This window comes from Clarias gariepinus, chromosome 11 (genome assembly GCF_024256425.1).
Source record: "Clarias gariepinus isolate MV-2021 ecotype Netherlands chromosome 11, CGAR_prim_01v2, whole genome shotgun sequence".
Taxonomy (NCBI): domain Eukaryota; kingdom Metazoa; phylum Chordata; class Actinopteri; order Siluriformes; family Clariidae; genus Clarias; species Clarias gariepinus.
Genome location: NC_071110.1, coordinates 24,223,454 through 24,244,118, shown reverse-complemented (window position 1 = coordinate 24,244,118; position 20,665 = coordinate 24,223,454). Strand labels below are relative to the sequence as shown.

Here is a 20,665-nt window from a genome sequence, read left to right as displayed (position 1 = left end):
GGACTTTGTGCACACTCTCAGTCTCACTCTCTTCACTCTTTCTGCGTGTTTGATTAGTAGCGCGACTTTTTGGACGCTGTCGAAGTGCACTTGAGCATTGATGTAAACAGCTATGTGGAGATGGATTTCATGAAGCTGATCGGAACTGTTTTGGCTGTTTGTTGTCATCCAGGCTGCGCACTAAAAGGCTTCTCCAGTAAGTATGCGGATGTGTAGTAGACTGTGTCGGGGGGGAAAACTAACGGTCAAGAGGCCTATTTAAGTCATAACAGCTGTCATATGAGGGTGCGAGGATTATATATACTTTTTTTTTTTTTTTTTTTACAATTTAAAAACTTCTAAGAACACTTAACGCTGTGATGAAAGACAACATCAAACGATAAGAGGATGAGCCAAAGTTTCGGTTGTTTATTTATAAGTAACTTTGTAACTCTTTTAACTCTTTGAAGTCTTTCAGGTTATTTGGATATTTAACTGGTGTCGGGACACGTGTTTAAATACGCAGGGTATATCCTGTGATGCGTACTATAGTGTAGTGCAGATAGTGTAACCCCTGCCAAGTGCCCATGTGTACTCTATTAACTGCAGTCTTCTTTGTGTGACTGAAATGTGGGACAATCCGGTCACAAATCAATGTGAAGGATTAGATCGCCTAATTTTACAATTAAATAATACAATATAGGACGGATATTTATAAAGGACCAGTCCATGCAATAATATAAATGCATTTCGAGCACATCATCAAATGATAAACAACGATACCGAATCCGATCTGGATAGGAACCGATTCTGAATCCCTTATCTGAGTCACTGCCTCTGAATCCAGGCTCTACAGGAAACTGATTGTGAAGTTTATTTGATTTATTTTATCCTATCTGTACAGGGATTCATTCCGAATCCAATCTGTAAAAAGACAGCTCTGAATGATCCAAATGATTTCCTCATCCATCCAGTACAGGGATTAAATCGGAATCCAATCTGCACAGGAAATGACTCTGAATCTTTTTTCTTATCTAATCTGTAACAGTCCTGAATTCAGTCTGACTATTTTGATCCTGATCAAAATACTGTATATAGGAACCCACTCTGAATTTGATGTGAGATTCCAATCCAGTCTCTACAGAAAACATTATTGAATCTAAACTGATGTTATCAGTTGACCTGTACAGGAATCTACTCTACATCTGATCTGTTTATCAGATCCCGTCTGTACAGGAACTGAACTGAATTTGGTCCCATTTTCTTTTCTGATCTGTGAGGCATGGTGTTGGTGCTTAGAAGTGTCTCCCTTAAAAGAAACATTTTCAGATAGGTTTATATAACAATTTATATATATCTCCTAAATCCATTCTTAATTTTTTTGTTAATATGCATGCACATTTATATTGTTATCAAGAAACAGGTTTGCTAATTACAATTTCATGCTCTTTTGTGTAGTGTTCATAACTTTTTAATGATCTTAATTGTCATTTAGATGAAACTTGACCAATTTAGATATTTCATAAAAAGACCTGAAAGAGCGTATTATTCTAAAATGCAATGTTGTTACAACATAAATTTGACATGGTCACAGACACTACAGTTTTTTGGCTTTTTTAAGCTTTTACCAAAAAAACTATTTAAGCAACTGTTTTTATCTATCAAGTCATATGCTTCTAGAAGCTTACACCAATTTTAGTGTCAATACTCTTGGATTAGTTAGTTCCATGCTGCATTAAGTTCAGAAGTAGCTTCTTTGGCACATGCATTTTGTGTATTATATGTATTACATAAAAAAATTAAATCAGCACAAATATTGTGTTTTGGTCAATAGGAACTGAATATGAATTTAAACAGACTGATCTGGTCTGCACAGGATTCTAAATGCAAATTGGTTTTCTGATTTACAGGATTCTCAATTCAATTATCTAATTACTGCAGGAAATAATACTATAAATAATTTTTTTTGACTTAATTTTTTATTTCGCCTGCATGTTGCAGTCTGCAAAAGAGTTAGTGTACAGTTTGCATTACAATGCATATGTATTTGAGTTGTATTTTTCCATGTATTTTTTTCCTCTGATATATGCATGATTAGGGCTCCTCACATATTCTGGAAAACCTGGACATTTATAAAAAAAAAATTCTAGTATGCAAGCACTTAAAAGAGAATATGGTAAATGATTCTGTACAGCGTATTGGTGTCCTGGCCAACTGAAATTGCAGTATCTGAGCAGAATGTGTATGCTTGTATAAACAAAATATAGAGTAAAACTTGGTTGAGTCATCTTAAAATGAATAAGTCATAGTAGTTACTAAACAATGTGCTTTAAGATGACTCAACCAAGTAAAATGAATTTCAGGAGCTGCTTTTCTGAGTTTAAGAGTTTAAAAATGCTGGCAGATGTGAGTCATTTTAAGATGGCTTTCCATGTATAACAGCTGTTTCATATATAAGTCATGGAAAATGTCCTGGACAACAACAAAAATAAAAAAATAAATAAATAAGAGAGATTTTCTATATACAGTGGGAATGGATCTGATTCAATTTACTTTTTTCTTTTATAGTTATTTTTCCAGTGGCCATTTATGTCATAGTAAGCTTTTATTAAATTAAGCAGGTTGAATATTGTTAAATATTGTGCATTTTGCTACACAGGTCAGCGCATATGTCGTCGGGGTACTGAGAGACCGTGTTATAAGATTGCTTACCATCACGACAGTGGGAACAGGGTGAGTTTTGAGGAGGCCAGGAGAACATGCAGAGAAGACGATGGTGAGCTGATCAGTATTGAAACAGAAGGGGAGCAGAGGCTAATGGAGATGTTTATTCGAGGCGCGCCAGGCGCTGAAGGCGACTTCTGGATTGGACTACGAAGGAAACAAGGCTACAAAGAGTCAGGAGCTGCAGATTGCTCATCCCAGTATTACTGGCTGGACCACAGCCAGGCCACCTACAGGTATGACATACACAACAACACTTCATTTTTTTCTCTTTTTTTTTTTTACCCAGAGTCTTTGAAGATATGTGTGAAGGCGTAAATCTGTTTTCAAAATCCAGAACAGTAATGTGAAACATACAGTGGGGTCCAAATGTCTGAAACCACTAGTAAGGATCAGGGATTTTATCTTTCATTTATATTTGGAGATAAACAGAAGGTTTTAAGAATTTTTAAGTTTTTAAAGTAAGGAAGTAAGTGAGCAATATTTTTTATATTTATTATGCAAGATTCAGCACAGTTAGAAGCATTTTCATTAGTGCTTTCAGAATATTTGTGTTTTTGGATATAAAATTCTTTTCATTCTAGGAGGTGAATGTGTGTTCTATATTAACATTTTCTTGTGGACCGTAACTGCATTTGAAAGATTTTTAAAAAGATCTAGTCTCTGTTCTTCCACTAAGAGGCAGTATAGTGCAATAAAACCTGGTCCGTAAGCTCAGCTACCGACCCGCTGTATGGCTTTAAATAATATATATAACTCTACCTTATATTAGCAAGCCAAAGATTTGACACTGTAAACATGACAATTTTACAAAGAATAAATGTAGGTCATTTATAACAATAGGGTAAATGTGTTTGCAATATTTTTCTTTGGAAATAACTTTATTGACTTCAGTATTATGGCTATTTTGTGTGCTGTAGATTCCCATATGACAGTGAAGTATGTGTAACGTAACACTTACTTTAAATTAGTTTAGGCTCCTAATCCAGAACAAAAATAGCCAAATTGCTGGCACCATAGGCCCTTAAAGGAGCGATTTGTCCTTTTTTCACCCCCCTGCTGTCTGCAAAGTGAACTGCACTCACAATTCAATTTTCAATTCAATTCAATTTTTTTATTTGTATAGCGCTTTTAACAATTGGCATTGTCCCAAAGCAGCTTTACACAATCTAAAGAATTATTTAAGTTTGTATGGAATTTGAATGTGTATGAATCAAAATGGTCAGATAGTCACGGTTGACAATGAAAACATTAACAAGGCTTCGGAGTGTTTAATGAAACGGCAGATCTAAGCAGCTCTGTTCAAGCTGCTGGTGAAGCAAATTTCCATCCCAAAAATGTTAACACAAGCCTGAAATGAATAGGTCAACTTTTCTGCATGGTTATATTGTGAAAAAGGTATTATACTTTGACTTGTTATTGAAGTTAAGACAATTAATAATAACATTGTCTTATATCCCAAGACTGGTATTAATACGCATTTTTACACAGCTTATGGCATATTGGACAGTCTAGCATAATCAAAGGGTGTTACAAAGCAATAGCTTACTTGAACATTTACATAACTAATTTTGGAATTGTATATAGACTGAAGCTTTGCAACTCGAGTTACTCATTATACTTTACAGTTTGCATGTTTTTGTTGGTCTTCATTTGATACACTTATTGATTCATTACTAAACCCTTAGGTACATTAGTAGTAGCAAAACCCTAAAAACTGCAGACGGGCGAGCTGGAGGGAAATAGCTTAAATCAAAGAAACAAACAAAGAGGACTAGATCTCAACAAAAGGGCTGAGTACTTCTCAGCATTGACCTTGACATTGGTCTGGCTTTCTCATAACCGGCCCCGACCCTGCAGACACTGCTCAGTCTTGAGGAGGAAACAAACAAGACAAGTGGTATTATGGTGAACCATTTACATATACGAAGACAACCGTGAACTGACAGAAAGCTACGGGTTCAGCTGGTTTAAATAGTGAAACACAGGGGGGAGATTCAGGTGAAACTAATTTAGTGTTACCGTGAGACATATAACTACGTAGAGACACTAGGGAAAAACAAAGCTACGGCTCAGTAATCCGGGGAACCAGATCTTATTCCCTGGGACCATGGTGGTACAGGTGTGACAGGAAAAAATTTAATTAAAGTAAAGAAGACCTACTATTAAGTTGTATATCCTTAGCTTGCAATAGCATCAAGCTAAAATCTCCATGATTTCACCATACTGTTGTACAGTTTTATGGGTTTCTGTCTCCTGTCTTCTCCGTAGGAGGTGAAATGCCGGCTCAATCAGATGACGTTTGGGTTACTTGACTTATCCGGTCTAAAACGTTCCACTTTTCTTCCCTGATAAAATCCTTTGTGTTGGCAGCATAATGTAATTCCTAACAATGAGATCGGATTCATTTCTTTTTAGAATTCATTTGAATTTTAAATTGATTCTGTTTCAAGAATGCATTACATCATCATAAACATCAGTGATCCTGTTCCAGAAGCGCCCATGCAAGCCTAGACCATGACACTACCGCTGCTATTCTTGGCCAAGGAGCTCATATGATTTGGATCTAAGCAGATCCTTCCCTTCTGATAAGTGGTTTGCATTTGAAGTTAAATTCAGTGCAATTTTAGTTGTATAGCACTTTTAACCATAAATATTGTTTATTTCTGGAAAGCTGTGACAGTCATTATATCAATCTAATATATTTATATATATTTATAGCTTTATTGGTATCCCCATATTGAGCAAGCTGGAGGGGATAGTGGCAAGGAAAGAATCCTTGAGGTGACATGAGACAGAACCCTTGAGTGGAGCCAGACTTATAATGGAACCCATCCTCATTTGGGTGATACAGAAATAATGTGATTATTAATAAATAATTTTAAGTTATTATAAGTTATAAGGAAAGAAGTGCAATTGCATAAAATGAAATAAATAATATGTAATAAAAAAAATTTGTTTTGCTGGGGTTACCAGCTGTTCACTAATGGATACTTGGGTCCATAACCGTTCATTGTATTATTGTATATCAGAGCAATAAGTCATCATGGCAAAACTGTTTGTATCAAATAAAGTTCAAAGCCCTGCTCATTGTCCATCCTCAGCAAGTGAATAATCGCCATATGATGACAACTCCAACCAGAAGTATGGCATCAGTATGGATCAGGAAGGTCCAAGGAGAAGAAGGAGTTAGGGTCTCTGGTAACTCAGAACTGCCATGTGCTGCATGTGCAAGAGAGGGAAGAAGAGAGAGAAAACATAAATAGGGATGCAAATAAGGGATTAGGGTAGAAGTACATTTTGTGCAGAGTACAGAGCAGGACAAGCTGTGACCGCATAACTGAAATGGAGAACCAGAAGGAAACAGACATGAGAAGAGCACCCTGGGATATAAGGTAGCAATCCAGTTCACTGTCAAAAAACCTAAATAAACATATGAGACTGGGGGCGAGACTCAGAAAATGCCAATGAGACCCTCAGATCGGCTCCTTTACCTAAACCACTAGGTTTTCAGCTTATACTTTAACACAAAGAAACTTCCAAACACTAAGAAACTTTATACTGAACACTTTGTAAGAAAAAACTCTGCCCCTTCTGTAGTCTTCCTTAAATGAGATACCAACAAATATCTTACACTTTTGTACTGATGAGCAAAATCATTCGGTGTTTTATAGGTAAATAGTAGTTTTTTTGTGTGTGTTTTTTTTTTTATTATTATTAATGCAAAATTTTACTAGCCATTGCAGCGCTGAATATGATGGAGGCTAGGTGTTCATATCTTCTGGTTCTACATAGATCTTAAACAAAAAGTAGATGTTTAATGCTATTAGCTGTTTAAGCAGTAAAAAAAATCCTTTAAAAAAGAGATTTTCCTTGCCATTGTTGCCTTGGTTTGCTCATCAGGGACAAACTGATAGTTATAGTCTATAATTTTTATCTAATTTAAATTAGTCTAAATTATTTTCAAATTGTTAATTTTGTATAGCTGAATGGCAATGTTAAAAGCGCTATGAATTGAATTGAATGGATTTGTCTCAATGTTCCAATATTTTGGGTTATTTGAAAAATGAATTAATTCAAATAAACGTGACAAAGTGGTGTTCAAAGGTGTTCAAAATGGTTTAAAACATCTAGATGTAAGTATCAGCACTTACTTTTATACAAACTTCAATTTTGATCCATCTCCTCTTATTTTTTTATCCTAATCCCAAGTGTATTCTTTGTACAGTATAGCAAAATCAACCATTTTTTGCTATTATATTATATTATATTATATTATATTATATTATATTATATTATATTATATTATATTATATCATATTATATTATATTATATTATATTATATTTAGATGGGACACTAAATGTGAGTTTGTGATTTGTAACAATATACAGTAATAAGTACAGTATAAGCACTTCCTATACCACAGTAACTTTAGGGACCTTTTAGAGATTGAAGTTTCAGATTGCTGGCCCACCCACCAAGAATCCCAGTGTGTGCTAGAGTACTGAGTAAGTGCACAAAGGAAACTTGATTTGAAGATACTCTCGCTGGTGGAATTATCTCAGATCTCACCTCCTAAAATAGCAGCAGTTATTCAGTATCTGTGCTACAGTATGTTGTCTGTTGCAGGAACTGGCAATTGAATACGCCCTCCTGTGGTACTGGCCAGTGTGTGGTCCTATACTACAAACCCAGAGCTCCTGCTTCTCTGTTCAAGTGGAGTGAAATCGGATGCAACAGCAAAAATAACTTCATATGCAAATATGCAGAAGGTATATTACATGTTACACAGATTTTATTTATTATATAACTGCTGAGTTTTTGTTTGTTTGTTTTGCTTAGAGTGTTAAAATATGAGAAAAATATGTGTAAAATATTCTTTATCCTTTTCTTATATTTTTAGAAATCTCTGTTGTCCCCACTCCTGTTGGAAATTCTACTGCTCGATCAGGTAAAAACAGTCATGAATCAGTTTGAATGTTCCACGTGTTTTTCTGTAATTGTAATCAGCGTACCATAACAGCATCTTAGTGTTTGTTTGTTTTTTGGACTATTCTGCCCCCTTCAGTACATCAGTACATCAGTATGCATAAGGATGTCTATTAGAGGAAAAAAGTGCTCAGAAAAAAAAAAAAGATCCGTATGTTGTCACTACTACAAACATACTATAAACATATATCCCTCATATCATAAATATTATGTACTATAATAACTTCATTCAGAAGCCATTACTACACAAATAATGAATACATAATATGTACATACAGTCATACAGTCTCCTTTGAAAGTTTACTCCTTTTTTATTTCTGGTATACCCTTAAGGCAATTGCGTTTAAAATCAAAAGATCAATACATGATGACATATTCGACTTTTAGAGCAGACTTCCTAATCTTTTATCTTACCTACTGTACAGATACATATGTGCAGAGCCAATAGAATGCAGTTCTAAAGTGCATACTGTAGGTGGCAATAAATAACAATGTGTTATGCAAACAGAAGATGCAGTAGTTAATAGAGCTATGGTGTATATATGTGTTATATACAGTACAGTATATATATATATATATATATATATATACACCAATATTGTTATATATGTTTATCATGTCTGCATAATTATGTGCAAAATCATTTAATATTTCCATATATAACCTAAAAAATAATAAGTAAATAACATTACAGGAGATTATATGCATGGCTAGATAGACCAGTTTTCAGATGGAAACAAAAAACATAGAAAGGTTTTTTATTACTCTTTATTGCTCTTTATAGAAGTTTCTTTTATGCAGAAATGTTTTCAAAAGCATTTTTTGCCTATGCCATATTTTTGAATGTGCCCAAGACTTTTGCACAGTACTATAAGTAAAATAGCTGTTAGGTTTTACTGAGCATGCTGGAGAATACGAGTTTCTTCTGGTAACTTGGTGTCACAGAGGTTGAATAGAGAATAATGGTCATTACAGTCTTTTACAGACGGTAGGACACATTTCTCAATACTTAGGTCACTTTTGCAAAACTCTTCACACAATTCTCCTAACTGACCTTCAGCTTGGCAAAGCAGTTCATTTCACAGTCAAAATGCACTAAAACTAGCAACACACTTTATTCAGGTCTCAAATAAACTCATTCTTCCCGAACACTAGCAAAGGTCGACAGTCGACAAACACACTTTGTCACCCACAGATGACCTAAAAATTTTATCTTGTTTATTTTATTTTATTTTTTTTTGCACTAAGTAATTCCAAAATTCTTATCCCTTCCCCCCTGTGTGAGGTAACGTTGAGTCCTAAGCAGAAATGCAAAAACAATTACACAAAAGTTTTTTTACTTCTGTAATGTGCAACTGAGTCAAATGCCCCATGCAGAATACAAGTTACCTGTTGGTTTGCCGGAAAACTCTAACAACATACGCCACTGTAGAGCATTGCAGATTTGGCTGCACTCTCTGACCAGCCTCTCTCATTGAGAGACCAGGATTTACTACATGATCAATTACAGTAGCTCTGGTCTCATCTGAGACTACAGCTTTTGATCTTCCTCTTACAGTATTCTTCTTCCACCACGCATACGTATTCCTCGCCCCCTTCCAGCCACTCTTCTTCCTCTTTCAGCCACTTCTCTATTTTTGGCTGGGTCCATGTTTACATCACAATACAAACCTATTCAGCAGTCTCCGTTTGTAATGAAATTGAAAGCGTAACACCTGTGTAGATGTTCATCAAGAATAAGAATCAGCTGTGGCTGGTTTAACTGCATTTTTAGATTTAAAATATGTTTCAATAAAATATTGCCGTTGAATTTTGCTGTCTTATTCAGTTTTGCATTATCTTATTGTTTTGAACATAAGTTTAACAGTTTTGAAAACAGTATGTAAGCACATGCAAAGTGTCCTGTACGTACAAAGATGTTTGGCAGTTGTTGTGTCTGAGTGAGAAAAGAGTTCATGAAGTTTGAGAGATGTAGTCATTAAATGCATTTTGTGCCAAAACAATGATAATTGATTCTCAGTTTAGCCCACATAGACTTCTGTTGTGCTCACTGTGTAAAGAGTTTTGCAAAAGTGACCTAAGTACTAAGAAATGTGTCCTAGCGTCTGTAAAAAACTGTAACAAGCTTTACACCAGTCTGTCCTTTCACTTACTGTAAATATTTAAAATTCATTTAGTGTAACTTTTCCTTGTTACTGTACTCAAGTATTGATGAGGCAGCACAATGCCGTGGTGGTGTACCCCCCCCCCCCCCCCCCCCACCTCCAGGGTCCAGGGATTGAATCTTTTTGCCTTTGTATCTGTTTGCATGTTCTCCATATACTTGATGGTTTCCCGCACAGTTCAAAGACATTAGGCTAATTGCCATTTTCAAATTGCCTGTAGTATGTGAGTGTGTGTGTGTGTGTGTGTGCGTGTGTGTTTGTGTGTATTTGTGTGTATTTGTGTGTGTGTGTGTGTGTGTGTGTTTGTGTGTATTTGTGTGTGTGTGTGTTTGTGTGTGTGTGTGTGTGTGTGTGTGTGTGTGCGTGCGTGTTTATTTGTGTGTGGGTGTTTATTTGTGTGTGTGTGTGTGTGTGTGTGTGTGTGTGTGTGTGCTTGTGCCATGTCCAGAGTGTACAGTACCCCACGTTGTGCCCTAAGTTCTGTAGAATTGGTTGGCTCCAAGCCCTCTGGGACCCTGAATAAGATAAGCAGTTTAGTGAATGAGTAACATGATTATTTACAATACAATTTATTTATGAATAATTTATTTATGAACAATTTTTAAACAATGTTGTGGTAGTTATGCATATAAACAGGAACTTTACAAAGTCTATTATAAAGATAATGGTGTTGTGTACACTGTACTTTGTTAAAAATAGACTTACTTACTTTTCATGTGACATTTTTTTTTAAACTTGAGTATATTAAAAAGTACACTTTCTTGACTAGTATTTGTACACTTTTAAGATTTTGAGATGCTTTTTTTTGTGTCTTTTTACTTGCATATCATATCTCAATATTTTTTCCAAGCATGATAAAAAGCATAATAACTAATAAAACCATCAGTAGTGGGCAGGACCAAAGTACCAAGCAATATAATTGATCGTACAGTAGAATGTTCAGGGAAATTTGTGCTGCGGTCAGGAAAACATTGTGACCCTTATAAATGAATGAAATTGCTTGCAAACATTAGATAAGAATAACAAACCTCATCCATCATAGCTTCTGTTGTTGTACCTGAAGCATGTTTGCTTTCACATGTTCAGGCTTATCTTTGTACTAATGTATCTGTCATCGACGGCACAGTTGCTAAAGCAATGGCGCAATCATTTACGTGAAGAACATTTTGCTTGAATAATTAAGCCAGCGTTGACCTATTTTGACAGCGCCTCATATATTATCATATTAACTATAATAAGTGTATATGTTAACGCTACAACAGATATACTATACACTCATTTTACACTTACTTATATATGCAGCTGAACAGGCAGCCAATCATGTGGCAGCATCACGATGCATAAAATCATGCGGATACAGGTCATAAACTTTAGTTAATGTTCAAATCATAGATCGGTATGGGGAAATAGATCATTCCTTTAAATTTATTCCTGATGTGATTGTTAGTGCCAGATGGTCTTATGATCTTGTGGGAATTTGAGAAGAAGAAAAAAAGCATCCTGTGCACAGAAGATCAGCAGGCAGAAACACCTTGCTGATGAGACAGATCAAAGGAAAATGTGTGGTCTAGGTTAACAGGAAGTCTATAATAACTTGTAGGGTTTTCTGACATTTTGTGATCTTTCCCATGTCTCTGTCTCTTACATCTTACTTTGACCTATGTCATATGTCGATAAAACATCCCCCTCGTTGTGCTTCCTGATATGGTAACACTTCCTTTGGCTTGTTAGAATGCTTTTGTCTAATAGTAATACGCTAAACTGCTTTCTATTGACTGTCAATGACTAACTCTCTTTGTTCAACCTGGAACATTACAACTAATTACCTTTTTACCTTTGTAACTGATGTACGTGACACAGGAAGACACAAGCCATGTGCCGTAAAAAAAAAAAAATCCTTTGTCTGTCCTATGCATTAACTAGAGAAAACTTCAGACACATTAAGTATGTGTGCAAGTATCCTGGCTCGGGGCGGCCGGTAAGCATGTAGAAGTGCAGAGGACGTATCAAGCAATTATTCAAGTTATTATTATAACATAGCTTTAATAATGTAACACAAATATAACTAAAACTCTGCATTTTTTTACAACCATGGTGAGCAGAAAAGCATCTCAAAATGCATAACCCATTAAACCTTGAGATCGATGGGCTACAACAGCAGGAGACCACGTCACATTGTCAGTGCAAGAATCTAAGTCTATCGTGAGCACAGACTGACCCAAACTGGGCCGTTGAAAACAGATTGTTAAAGACAGGCCATTTTCCTTTGACCTTTCTTATCAAAACACAATTTTCACCTACAGGACTGTCTTTCAGGTGGTCTCAATTTCAAATTATTCTGTATAAACTCCTAGGACACAAAGTGGTAAATATAAATCCCAGGAGATCAGCAGTTTCTTGAATACAAGTAAGCTCCAACTTACGAACAAAAGCACGTTTGCAAGTCCGATTTGTTCTTAAGTCCGACAGATTGAGTCTTAAGCACCTCTCGCACGGATATACAATGTAAAGGATATCAATCCACTTGACTAAATATGTCCCCTTTCACCACAGTGCCATCATGAGGCTAAAAACCATAACCACACCTAAGGAAATATATCTCACACGTGAAATATATGTAACAGTGTTGTCTCTGCGCCTTCAATTTGTGAGGGGAACCTCAGACACCATTTTGTCTCAGGGCTGTTTTCCTCTGTTTTCCACTTGGACTGTGAACTCTGGTTGAGGATTTTCCAAAAATTAGGATTATTCACCATTAGGGGAGCTTTACAGGACAGCCTTTGTTTTTATCATCGTGCTTACAGACTGATTCATTAAAACCGGTAAGACCGACTCATTTCTCTCACACCCCCACATGCATACATATACACATATAGATTTTATACACACTGACACACTGACAATATTGTATATTAGTGATCATGTGTATAGAGATCATGTTTCTATAACTTCATTCTAATGCTTGATTGTCTGAAGCACTTGACCTGTATATACTGTATTTTTTTTTCCATTGCGCTGCTGCCTCATGATTGACTGATTAGATAACTCTGGGAATGTGCACATGTACACGTGTTCCTAAAAAAAAAAAAATGTGGACGGTAACTACAAAACAAGCTGACAGAGCATATGGGATGGGAACTAAAAATTTGAAATGTTTCCATGTGATTGTAACTGTAAGTGGAGTTGTACACTATTCAGGCTTTGCGTGAATTAAATAGACAATTTCTCTTCACATACATCAGCAGTAACTCTCAGACAACTTCCTGTCACATTAAATGATATAAAGATAAACACAGGATTTTCTGATTCATCAGGAACCTCATTTGAACACTTTATTATAGCTTTTGTTTTGGCCTGAAATAAGTAAAAACAGCTTTGTATGACTGATGCAATTCTTTTCTCAGTTTCTTTTTCAGATGAAACCATCAATGTTTCCTACATCCTCCTGGCTACCGTACCTGCACTGCTTCTGATTATACTGTTGGGCTCTGGGGTCTTATGTTATAGAGTCATGACTAGGAAGTAAGTAAAAACATCATAAACAAACAAGATAACTCCTGCAACTGCTCGTATACTAAGTGGCTACTGGCTGAAAGTCACGTACTGTAGACTGGAGTAAGTTTCAAGCTGTTTCGCTCATCCAAACAATAAGGTTCTGTCTGCTGATTGCAGTTCTGTGGGTATAACTTTGAGCAGATGGACTCTTAAAACAAACATTTCTGATTCAGGGTAGATTCATGCTTGTGTTTAAAGAGGTTTGCTTGTTAGGTAGCTAACACAATATCCACTCATGCACTGCATGTTTGGGAAACTCCAATGTAGCGCATGCATCATGACATCTTTCAACACAGTTGGGTAGTGAAGTATGCATCATACAGTAAATACAGTACGATTTTTCCCTGGAAAGGTGATCAGAAGTCATCATTTGAACACTACTGGGTGGGGTAATGTCAGGATGTACAACTTGGAGATAGTACATAGTGACCATGAGGAGGAGAAGAGTCTTGTAGAATGGGATCAGTAATACCAGGGACTACAGGCAACACTCTGCAAGCTCGGCTTCATGGAACCCTGTAATCACCACCAACTGATAGGGGGCAAGGTTGAGTCATATGACATTATGCATAAATGTCTTATTTAACAACAATATTACCCCAGTAGTGCACAATATGACCAAAGATACAGTATGTGGACCACACATAGACAATCACATCCAGGTGTACAGGATCCCCCAAATTTTGATTTAAGTTTGTATCTTAGAATTGTATACAATGTATTTGTATGCTATAGCATTACACTTTCTCTCCTACTGGAGAGAAGGGACGTGAACATGTTCCAGCATGACAATGCACTGTGCAAATACTGATTAAATAAAAAAAAATAAAAAAACGTTTCTTGAGAAGCCTTACAAGTTGACAAGTTGGAGCGTCCATATTGGGTACTAGCGAGTGGTAACAGTAGTGGAAACCATTGACCTAGTTGCTTGCATCTCCAGCAAACTAGAAGCTGGATACATCTTACTGAGACCAAAACAAGCTCTGTTTTGGGGATTTGGAGCCCACCCTGTGCTGGGCTGGTGTCCCATCCAGGGTCCATTCCCTGAGTAAACCTTCCTTTGAAAAGGTGATCAAAAGTCATCATTTTAACACTACTAAGTAAGGTAGTGTCAGGATGTAGAACCTTTTCTGATTGAGATACCAGAAACTACAAGTAATAGTCATGGTTGAGTCATATAACATTAGGCATTATTCCAATATTTAACTTTCCCATATCACTCCAGAGGTACACAATATGGCCAAAGGTAGGGGTTCACCCAAAATTTCGCTACAAAGATGAAATTGTATAAAATGTCTTTGTATGCTGCAGCATAAAACTTTCCTTTTCAATGAGATGTGAACACCTCATTGCATAGTGAGGGAAAATTATTTCCAAGTCCTCTAGTGGCATAGCCCTGCTAGACAGCTACTGTAGATGAGGGCGGATGTGGAATACTCAGAAGAAATAATCCCGAGGGAGGAAACTAATCCACTAGGGAGGAAGAGAGGTAAGTCATGCTTACCAAGAGAAGAGGGAAAAAACACACGCTGCAAATCCTCAGAGCTAATAAACTGAAGTGAACAGCACTGTGTATGCTAGCTAGTAAGAATGGTAATGTTCATAGCTAAAGGCTAACTTGATGCTGGAGTGCTCTTGTATTCCCCAGGAAAGATGTAAAATTATAAAATTAAAATTATTATTATTTAAATTAGCAGTATGAATTGAAGTTTAGCCTTCATTTGTCACATATACATTAATCACTCACTCATCGTCTATACCGCTTTATCCAGTATTCAGGCTTGCGGGAACCTGGAACCTATCCCAGGAGACTTAGGGCACTAGGCGGGGTACACCCTGCAGGGCGCCAATCCATCTCAGGGCACACACACATTCACTCTTTACGGCCTGATCTAAATATCTTTGGGAGGAAACCGGAGTCCCCCGAGGCAACTTACCAAACACGGGGAGAACATGCAAACTCCATGCTCATAGAGCCGGGAATCAAGCCTGGCCGGGAATCGAACCCGGACCCTGGAGGTGCAAGGTGACAGTGCTAACCACTACACCGTGCTGCCACATATACATTACTGCACAATGAAATTCTTTATTCCTCGTATATACTGTAAGCAATTTTACTCTGGGATTAATAAAGTTCTTTGAATCTTGAAAGTCCTAGCTTTGTTAGTAGACTGGGGTCAGAGCACAGGGTCAGCCATTATATGGCACCCCTGAAGCAGACAGATTAAGGGCTTTGTACAAGAGCCCAACAGCGGCAACCTGGCGAAAAGCTGGGGCTTGAACCACTAACCTTCCAATCGGTAACTCAGAACCTCAACACTCTGAGCCATTAACCCCCATTTTAAAGATAAGATGGTTAAGTTAGCTAGCTGGCTAAACATATCTTTAAATATACATGTAAATATACAAAAAAATTATTTTGTAGTATGTAAGTATGTAAATAAGTAACTTTTTATTTCTTGCTCAAATGAAGTAACCTGGATGAGGTCAATTCGTCTGTCAGATGATACCATATGTCTAGGTATCTTCCCCCAGTTCTGCTTGATGTGTTGAAATCCCCTGTAAATCAATCATATATATTTACATATGAAATTTATAATTATTTATTTATTTTTATTTTTTAAGGAGAAAGGAACAAAATGACATCTATGATGTGCCTGGTCAATGGGTGTCTGGTAGTGCCCTGAAAAACAGCAGTAGCCCAGCCTCCAAGGATGGTCCTAGTCAGAATAGGGCCCAGCTGGAATACATGAGCTCAGAAATCAACAGAACGTTTGGTTCAACAGACTATGAGAACGTTCCCAGTAATACAGCTGGGTTTGTCACCAACGACATCTACGAGACCTGTCGCACTCCAGCTACCGTGGAAGCAGGATGGGTGGATAATGACATTTATGGATACTGAACCTGTCCAGTGATGGGACTAAAACTGAATGACTTTTAACCCACCAGGCTCAAATTCATCTCAACGTCTTCAGGATTTTAATGCAATAGTAACCCATTGCGAGGAACATGGGATCCTGTAAATGCTCGTCAACAAGGTGATTAGTAGGCCCACTTCCCTGAAAAGGGCAGTACAAAGAACCATACAAAGGTGTCATCACCTCAAATCTACTTCCTTTGTGAAAGCCGGTATCCAGGAAGAAGAAAGTGCATACCGGAACTGCCACAATAATGCTCTGACCTTTCTGCCCATCTGAACAACGTCCTGTCCTGTCTCTAACATTGAGATCTACTTTGTTTTTCAGGCTGATTATGTAATGGCACACCAGGTCAAAGGTAAAATAATGGCAGTTTTGCTTAGCATGGAAAATTTAAGGTGACTTAAAAATCCTGTTTGCAGAAGCATAATACTGTCAGTGTTTCATTCTTTTCCTGTTGTGCTTAATATTATACTGAATGAAATATCCAAAAAATCTTTCCATACTCGTTTTCATAACAAATAAGAAAAGGATTTCCTATTTCGGGGTTTGTGCATATGTAAAAATGTATTCTGTTGGTTATGTTTAATACCTGTTACACTAACTGATATTTTCCTCCTGAAATTTCTCATAAATGTTGATTGTATGGTATGCTGTTATTTGAGTTATCATTCTTTTTAGACAGTTTTTACAGTAAGTGTTTACCAAGACAGCATTTTTTCAATATGTTTGCAACATTTTGCACCTCGCTAGGATTAAACATACAGTATGGCAAGCTTTTAATGATGAACTTATACACATAACTCTTTTCCTTATAATGTTTAAGGCTAACATTTATATAATATAAAGCAGATGTGTTGAATCCCATCATAGCATTGTATTACTGGCTAATTAACAGGTTATTGGTGCAGTATTTGGTATTTTGCCATGTTAAACATACTTCTATTGTCTGTTATAAAAACTGATGTTGCATTTTGTAAAATACTGTTAAAAGGTACTAAATAAAATAAAGACATGGAGCCGGTGAACTATGAGGCCTTAGTAGCATTGTAATAATGAGCCTTGCCAGCAGATGTCCCTGTTTAATAATGCCAGTTTGAACGTGCATGCCTAGTTAGAGGGTAATGAGATTGTTGTAGTAGACATACCCTCTCTGAAAGGTGCATGCCAAACACACAATGTTCAACACTATACTGTCAATTATTATACTGCCAGCTATTATTCTGTCTACATTTACATTTAGACATTTGGCAGACGCTCTTATCCAGAGCGACTTACATTTTTATCTCATTACACATCTGAGCCGTTGAGGGTTAAGGGCCTTGCTCAAGGGCCCACCAATGGCAACTTGGTGGTTATGGGGTTTGAACCTGGGATCTTCCGAAACCGTAGTCCAATGCCTTAACCACTGAGCTACCCCTGGCCCCTGTCTACTATTCAGTATGGTAGCATGCAACTTAAGATGTCATTGTACTAATGTTTGCAGTACAGCTTCAGACCCAACTGCTGAGATCTATACAGTATCTATACAGTAACAACATGATCAAACTTGTTTTTAAAGTTTGATATATGTTCCCCTGGAATGCTTGAAAAATCTGAGGAATATTCTACTCAAATATAAGGCATACTGATCATGCATTTATTTTCAATAGTGCTTATAATTTTATTATTTGATGCCACACATACAGACATAAAAGAGGTGCAAGGCAACAGTAATATCCACTGAGCACCCATGCCTCACCATGCAAACTTCATGCACACAGACCTGAAGCAGGAGTCGAACCCGAACCACAGAGGTACAAGGCGATGGTGTATCCCCATACTGTTTGATGATGATATAAATGGTTATTAAATTTGAAGCTTGATCACTTTTCACAGATTAGGAGAGTTCTGAGAACAAAAGAATTAAAGCTCTGCTGCATCAATCTTGGGCAGAAATGAAGCAAAGGCTGAATTGCACTAGCATTACTAGAAGCAGGTAGTCAGGTGGCATTGTGGGTAATGTTCAGTGTGCTGGAGGGATTTTTTTTATTTTAATTTTTTTTGCTTTAATGCATGCCATGAGTTTATCAGGCTGTGCTTATAAAGTGCATATGCATACTCTGTCACTATGATGTTGATTGAGTGTCCTGGGAGGGACTTTGAGTCACATGCAGGCTGGGTAGAACAGTGTACTCAGTGGGATTAGGTTCGATGTTAAATATTGCAAACGAGCTGTGAGTTCCTTTAGTGCAAACTGTATCTTAATCCAAAATCTGCAGCTTGCAGCTGGTGAAAGCTGATCGAAGTCGTGTCCGACATTACATTACTCCACTGCTCTCCAACTAGAACGCAAACTTTTTTTTTTTTGCACCGCTTGACGTAAGCGGTGGCTCTGGTCGCCAGGGCGACGAGTTTGGCACTGAAGTGTGGAAGCGCTTCAAAGCCCCGCCCCTCTCCGGTACAAATAACCCCCCTCGGCTCTGACGTCAATGCACGTCAGCAAAGAGAACACGATGCCTCCTGCGAGTCAGCTCGCGCACTGGCGCTAATAAGAGCTGAAATATTATCGCGCTATTGTATCGGGGAGAGAGAAAGAGAGGTGGAGAAGCAGACGGAGGGGGGTGCTTTTTGGCGTGACACGTCGCACTTCTCCAAAAAAAAAAAAAAAAAACCTTTCCCAATTTCTTTTCTCGCCCTCTCTCAGTTCGGCTACGGCGGCTGGCAGCGGTCACAAAAGTGGCCGCGCGCGCGCGCCCTGGCGATTCCGTTTCGCTCACAGACAGACATGGTGGTTGTTTTTACTTTTGGCGGCTCGGTGCGCTCCGAGCACCGCAGTGTTCCGACTCGAGGCTGAAGTCTCCTGCGTGTGTGTGCGTGTGTTTTTCCCTCTCCGTGCCCTGCTGTGAAGCATGGTCATGGCTGACTGTGAGCCGAAAGCGGCGCTCCGCGGGCCGGTGCGCGTGGGCTTCTACGACATCGAGCGCACGCTCGGCAAAGGAAACTTCGCTGTGGTCAAACTGGCGAGACACCGAATTACCAAAACTGAGGTGAGTGCAGAACACTCGCACATCTGGAACAACAACTGCTGCACCAAAAACACCTGGGTATACCTGTGCAAACTTCATGCATAACTGTCTTACTGCTGCGCTGCAACTTAGTAACTGTCACCTGACCTGACAACTTAAATGTTACATTGTAACAACACAAAGTGTCCGCAGTGTGTCTTTTATCTTTCTCTCTGGGAAATGCGCACGTGCACGGTGCTCCTTAATCTTCTATGCAACTTGAAATCTTATTTGAGATAAGAAGACATTGACCTCACTGACAGTGTTTCCTGCACGGCAAGCTGGTGTGCTCTCTCTGTCTCTCTCTCTCTCTCTCTCTGTGTTTTTGTGTTCAGCATGTGGCATTGCCCAGTCAACAAGTTGTGTGAAAATCCTCACATCACCTTTTCCATATTTTCACTTTTCCATAACAATATCCGCAAACCTGATCCTGATCCCATACTGAAATCCTTTATGCTGGAGTACTGCTGGAAGCTTATCCCTACATTTAATATTGTTGTTTCGTATTCATGTGTATCACCTCAACACCTCAAGAAATCCGTTATAGCCAGTTCATTGTAACTGTTATTGTAAAACCAAAAACAGTACTTGTGTGCAGTACACAATCCTGGTATTTATTGTTGCAAAACCGATAAGGACGATGGAGCAGGTGGATATGTGGTGCCATGGTGCTGAATTGTATGCCGCTTGCGTACGTGATTCCGTGATAATTGCTGCTGTTTTGTCCATATTCGTCAACAAGCTCTTACTAGTAGAGGAGACTGTTTTTTCTTTTTCTTTTTATCTCCAGTCTTTTTTGCACTGGAGCTCAGACAGAATTTTTTTATTTTTGTTTGATAACAGCAACATGCTTGTGATATCCATCAAAACTTTTATTTTACATCAGAGCTATGTGCAAGAATCACGTCAGCAGTTGAGAGAGAGAGAGAGAGAGAGAGCAGTGCATGAGTGAATGAACACGGCTGTTAGGACTGTAAGATTGTTGTACACAGACTAATTTCTTGATGTGAATTGAATGCAGCAGGAGTGTTAATGGTTTGTTACGTCACTCCATGCAAGGCATCCGCTTTTTCCATGAAGCCTGAGGTCACTCAATGGTCAGCTGGACAAGTCACCTCACTTATTACTAGACAGGCCGCATGGTGTCTCAGTGGTGAGCACCTCCAGGGCTAGGTGTTTGTGTGAGTGGAGTTTGCACCGAGTCCTCTCTGTGCTTTGTGGGTTTCTTCTGGGTTCTCTGACAGTCCTGAAAAGACCTGCATTGTAACTTGATTGGGGTTTCC

General features: G+C 37.9%; 2 protein-coding genes across 3 annotated transcripts in view; both read left to right on the top strand.

Annotated features, from left to right (window-relative positions):
• Positions 1–17,354, top strand: laynb (layilin b). Its single transcript, XM_053507287.1, has 6 exons — positions 1–196; positions 2,639–2,939; positions 7,335–7,477; positions 7,609–7,656; positions 13,264–13,381; positions 16,040–17,354. The coding sequence occupies exons 1-6, from the start codon at positions 121–123 to the stop codon at positions 16,317–16,319; spliced, it is 966 nt and encodes a 321-aa protein (XP_053363262.1). The 5' UTR covers positions 1–120; the 3' UTR covers positions 16,320–17,354.
• A 1,450-nt stretch (positions 17,355–18,804) lies between these two features.
• The window catches only part of sik2b (salt-inducible kinase 2b), a 61,716-nt gene continuing 59,855 nt past the window's right edge, over positions 18,805–20,665 (top strand). The window contains exon 1 of one of the 2 annotated variants that reach the window (XM_053507271.1): positions 18,805–19,364. In XM_053507271.1, the coding sequence (XP_053363246.1) occupies positions 19,227–19,364 (138 nt within the window). In that variant the 5' untranslated portion in view covers positions 18,805–19,226. The remainder of the gene's footprint in view (positions 19,365–20,665) is intronic. The other variant, XM_053507270.1, reaches the window with a different exon arrangement.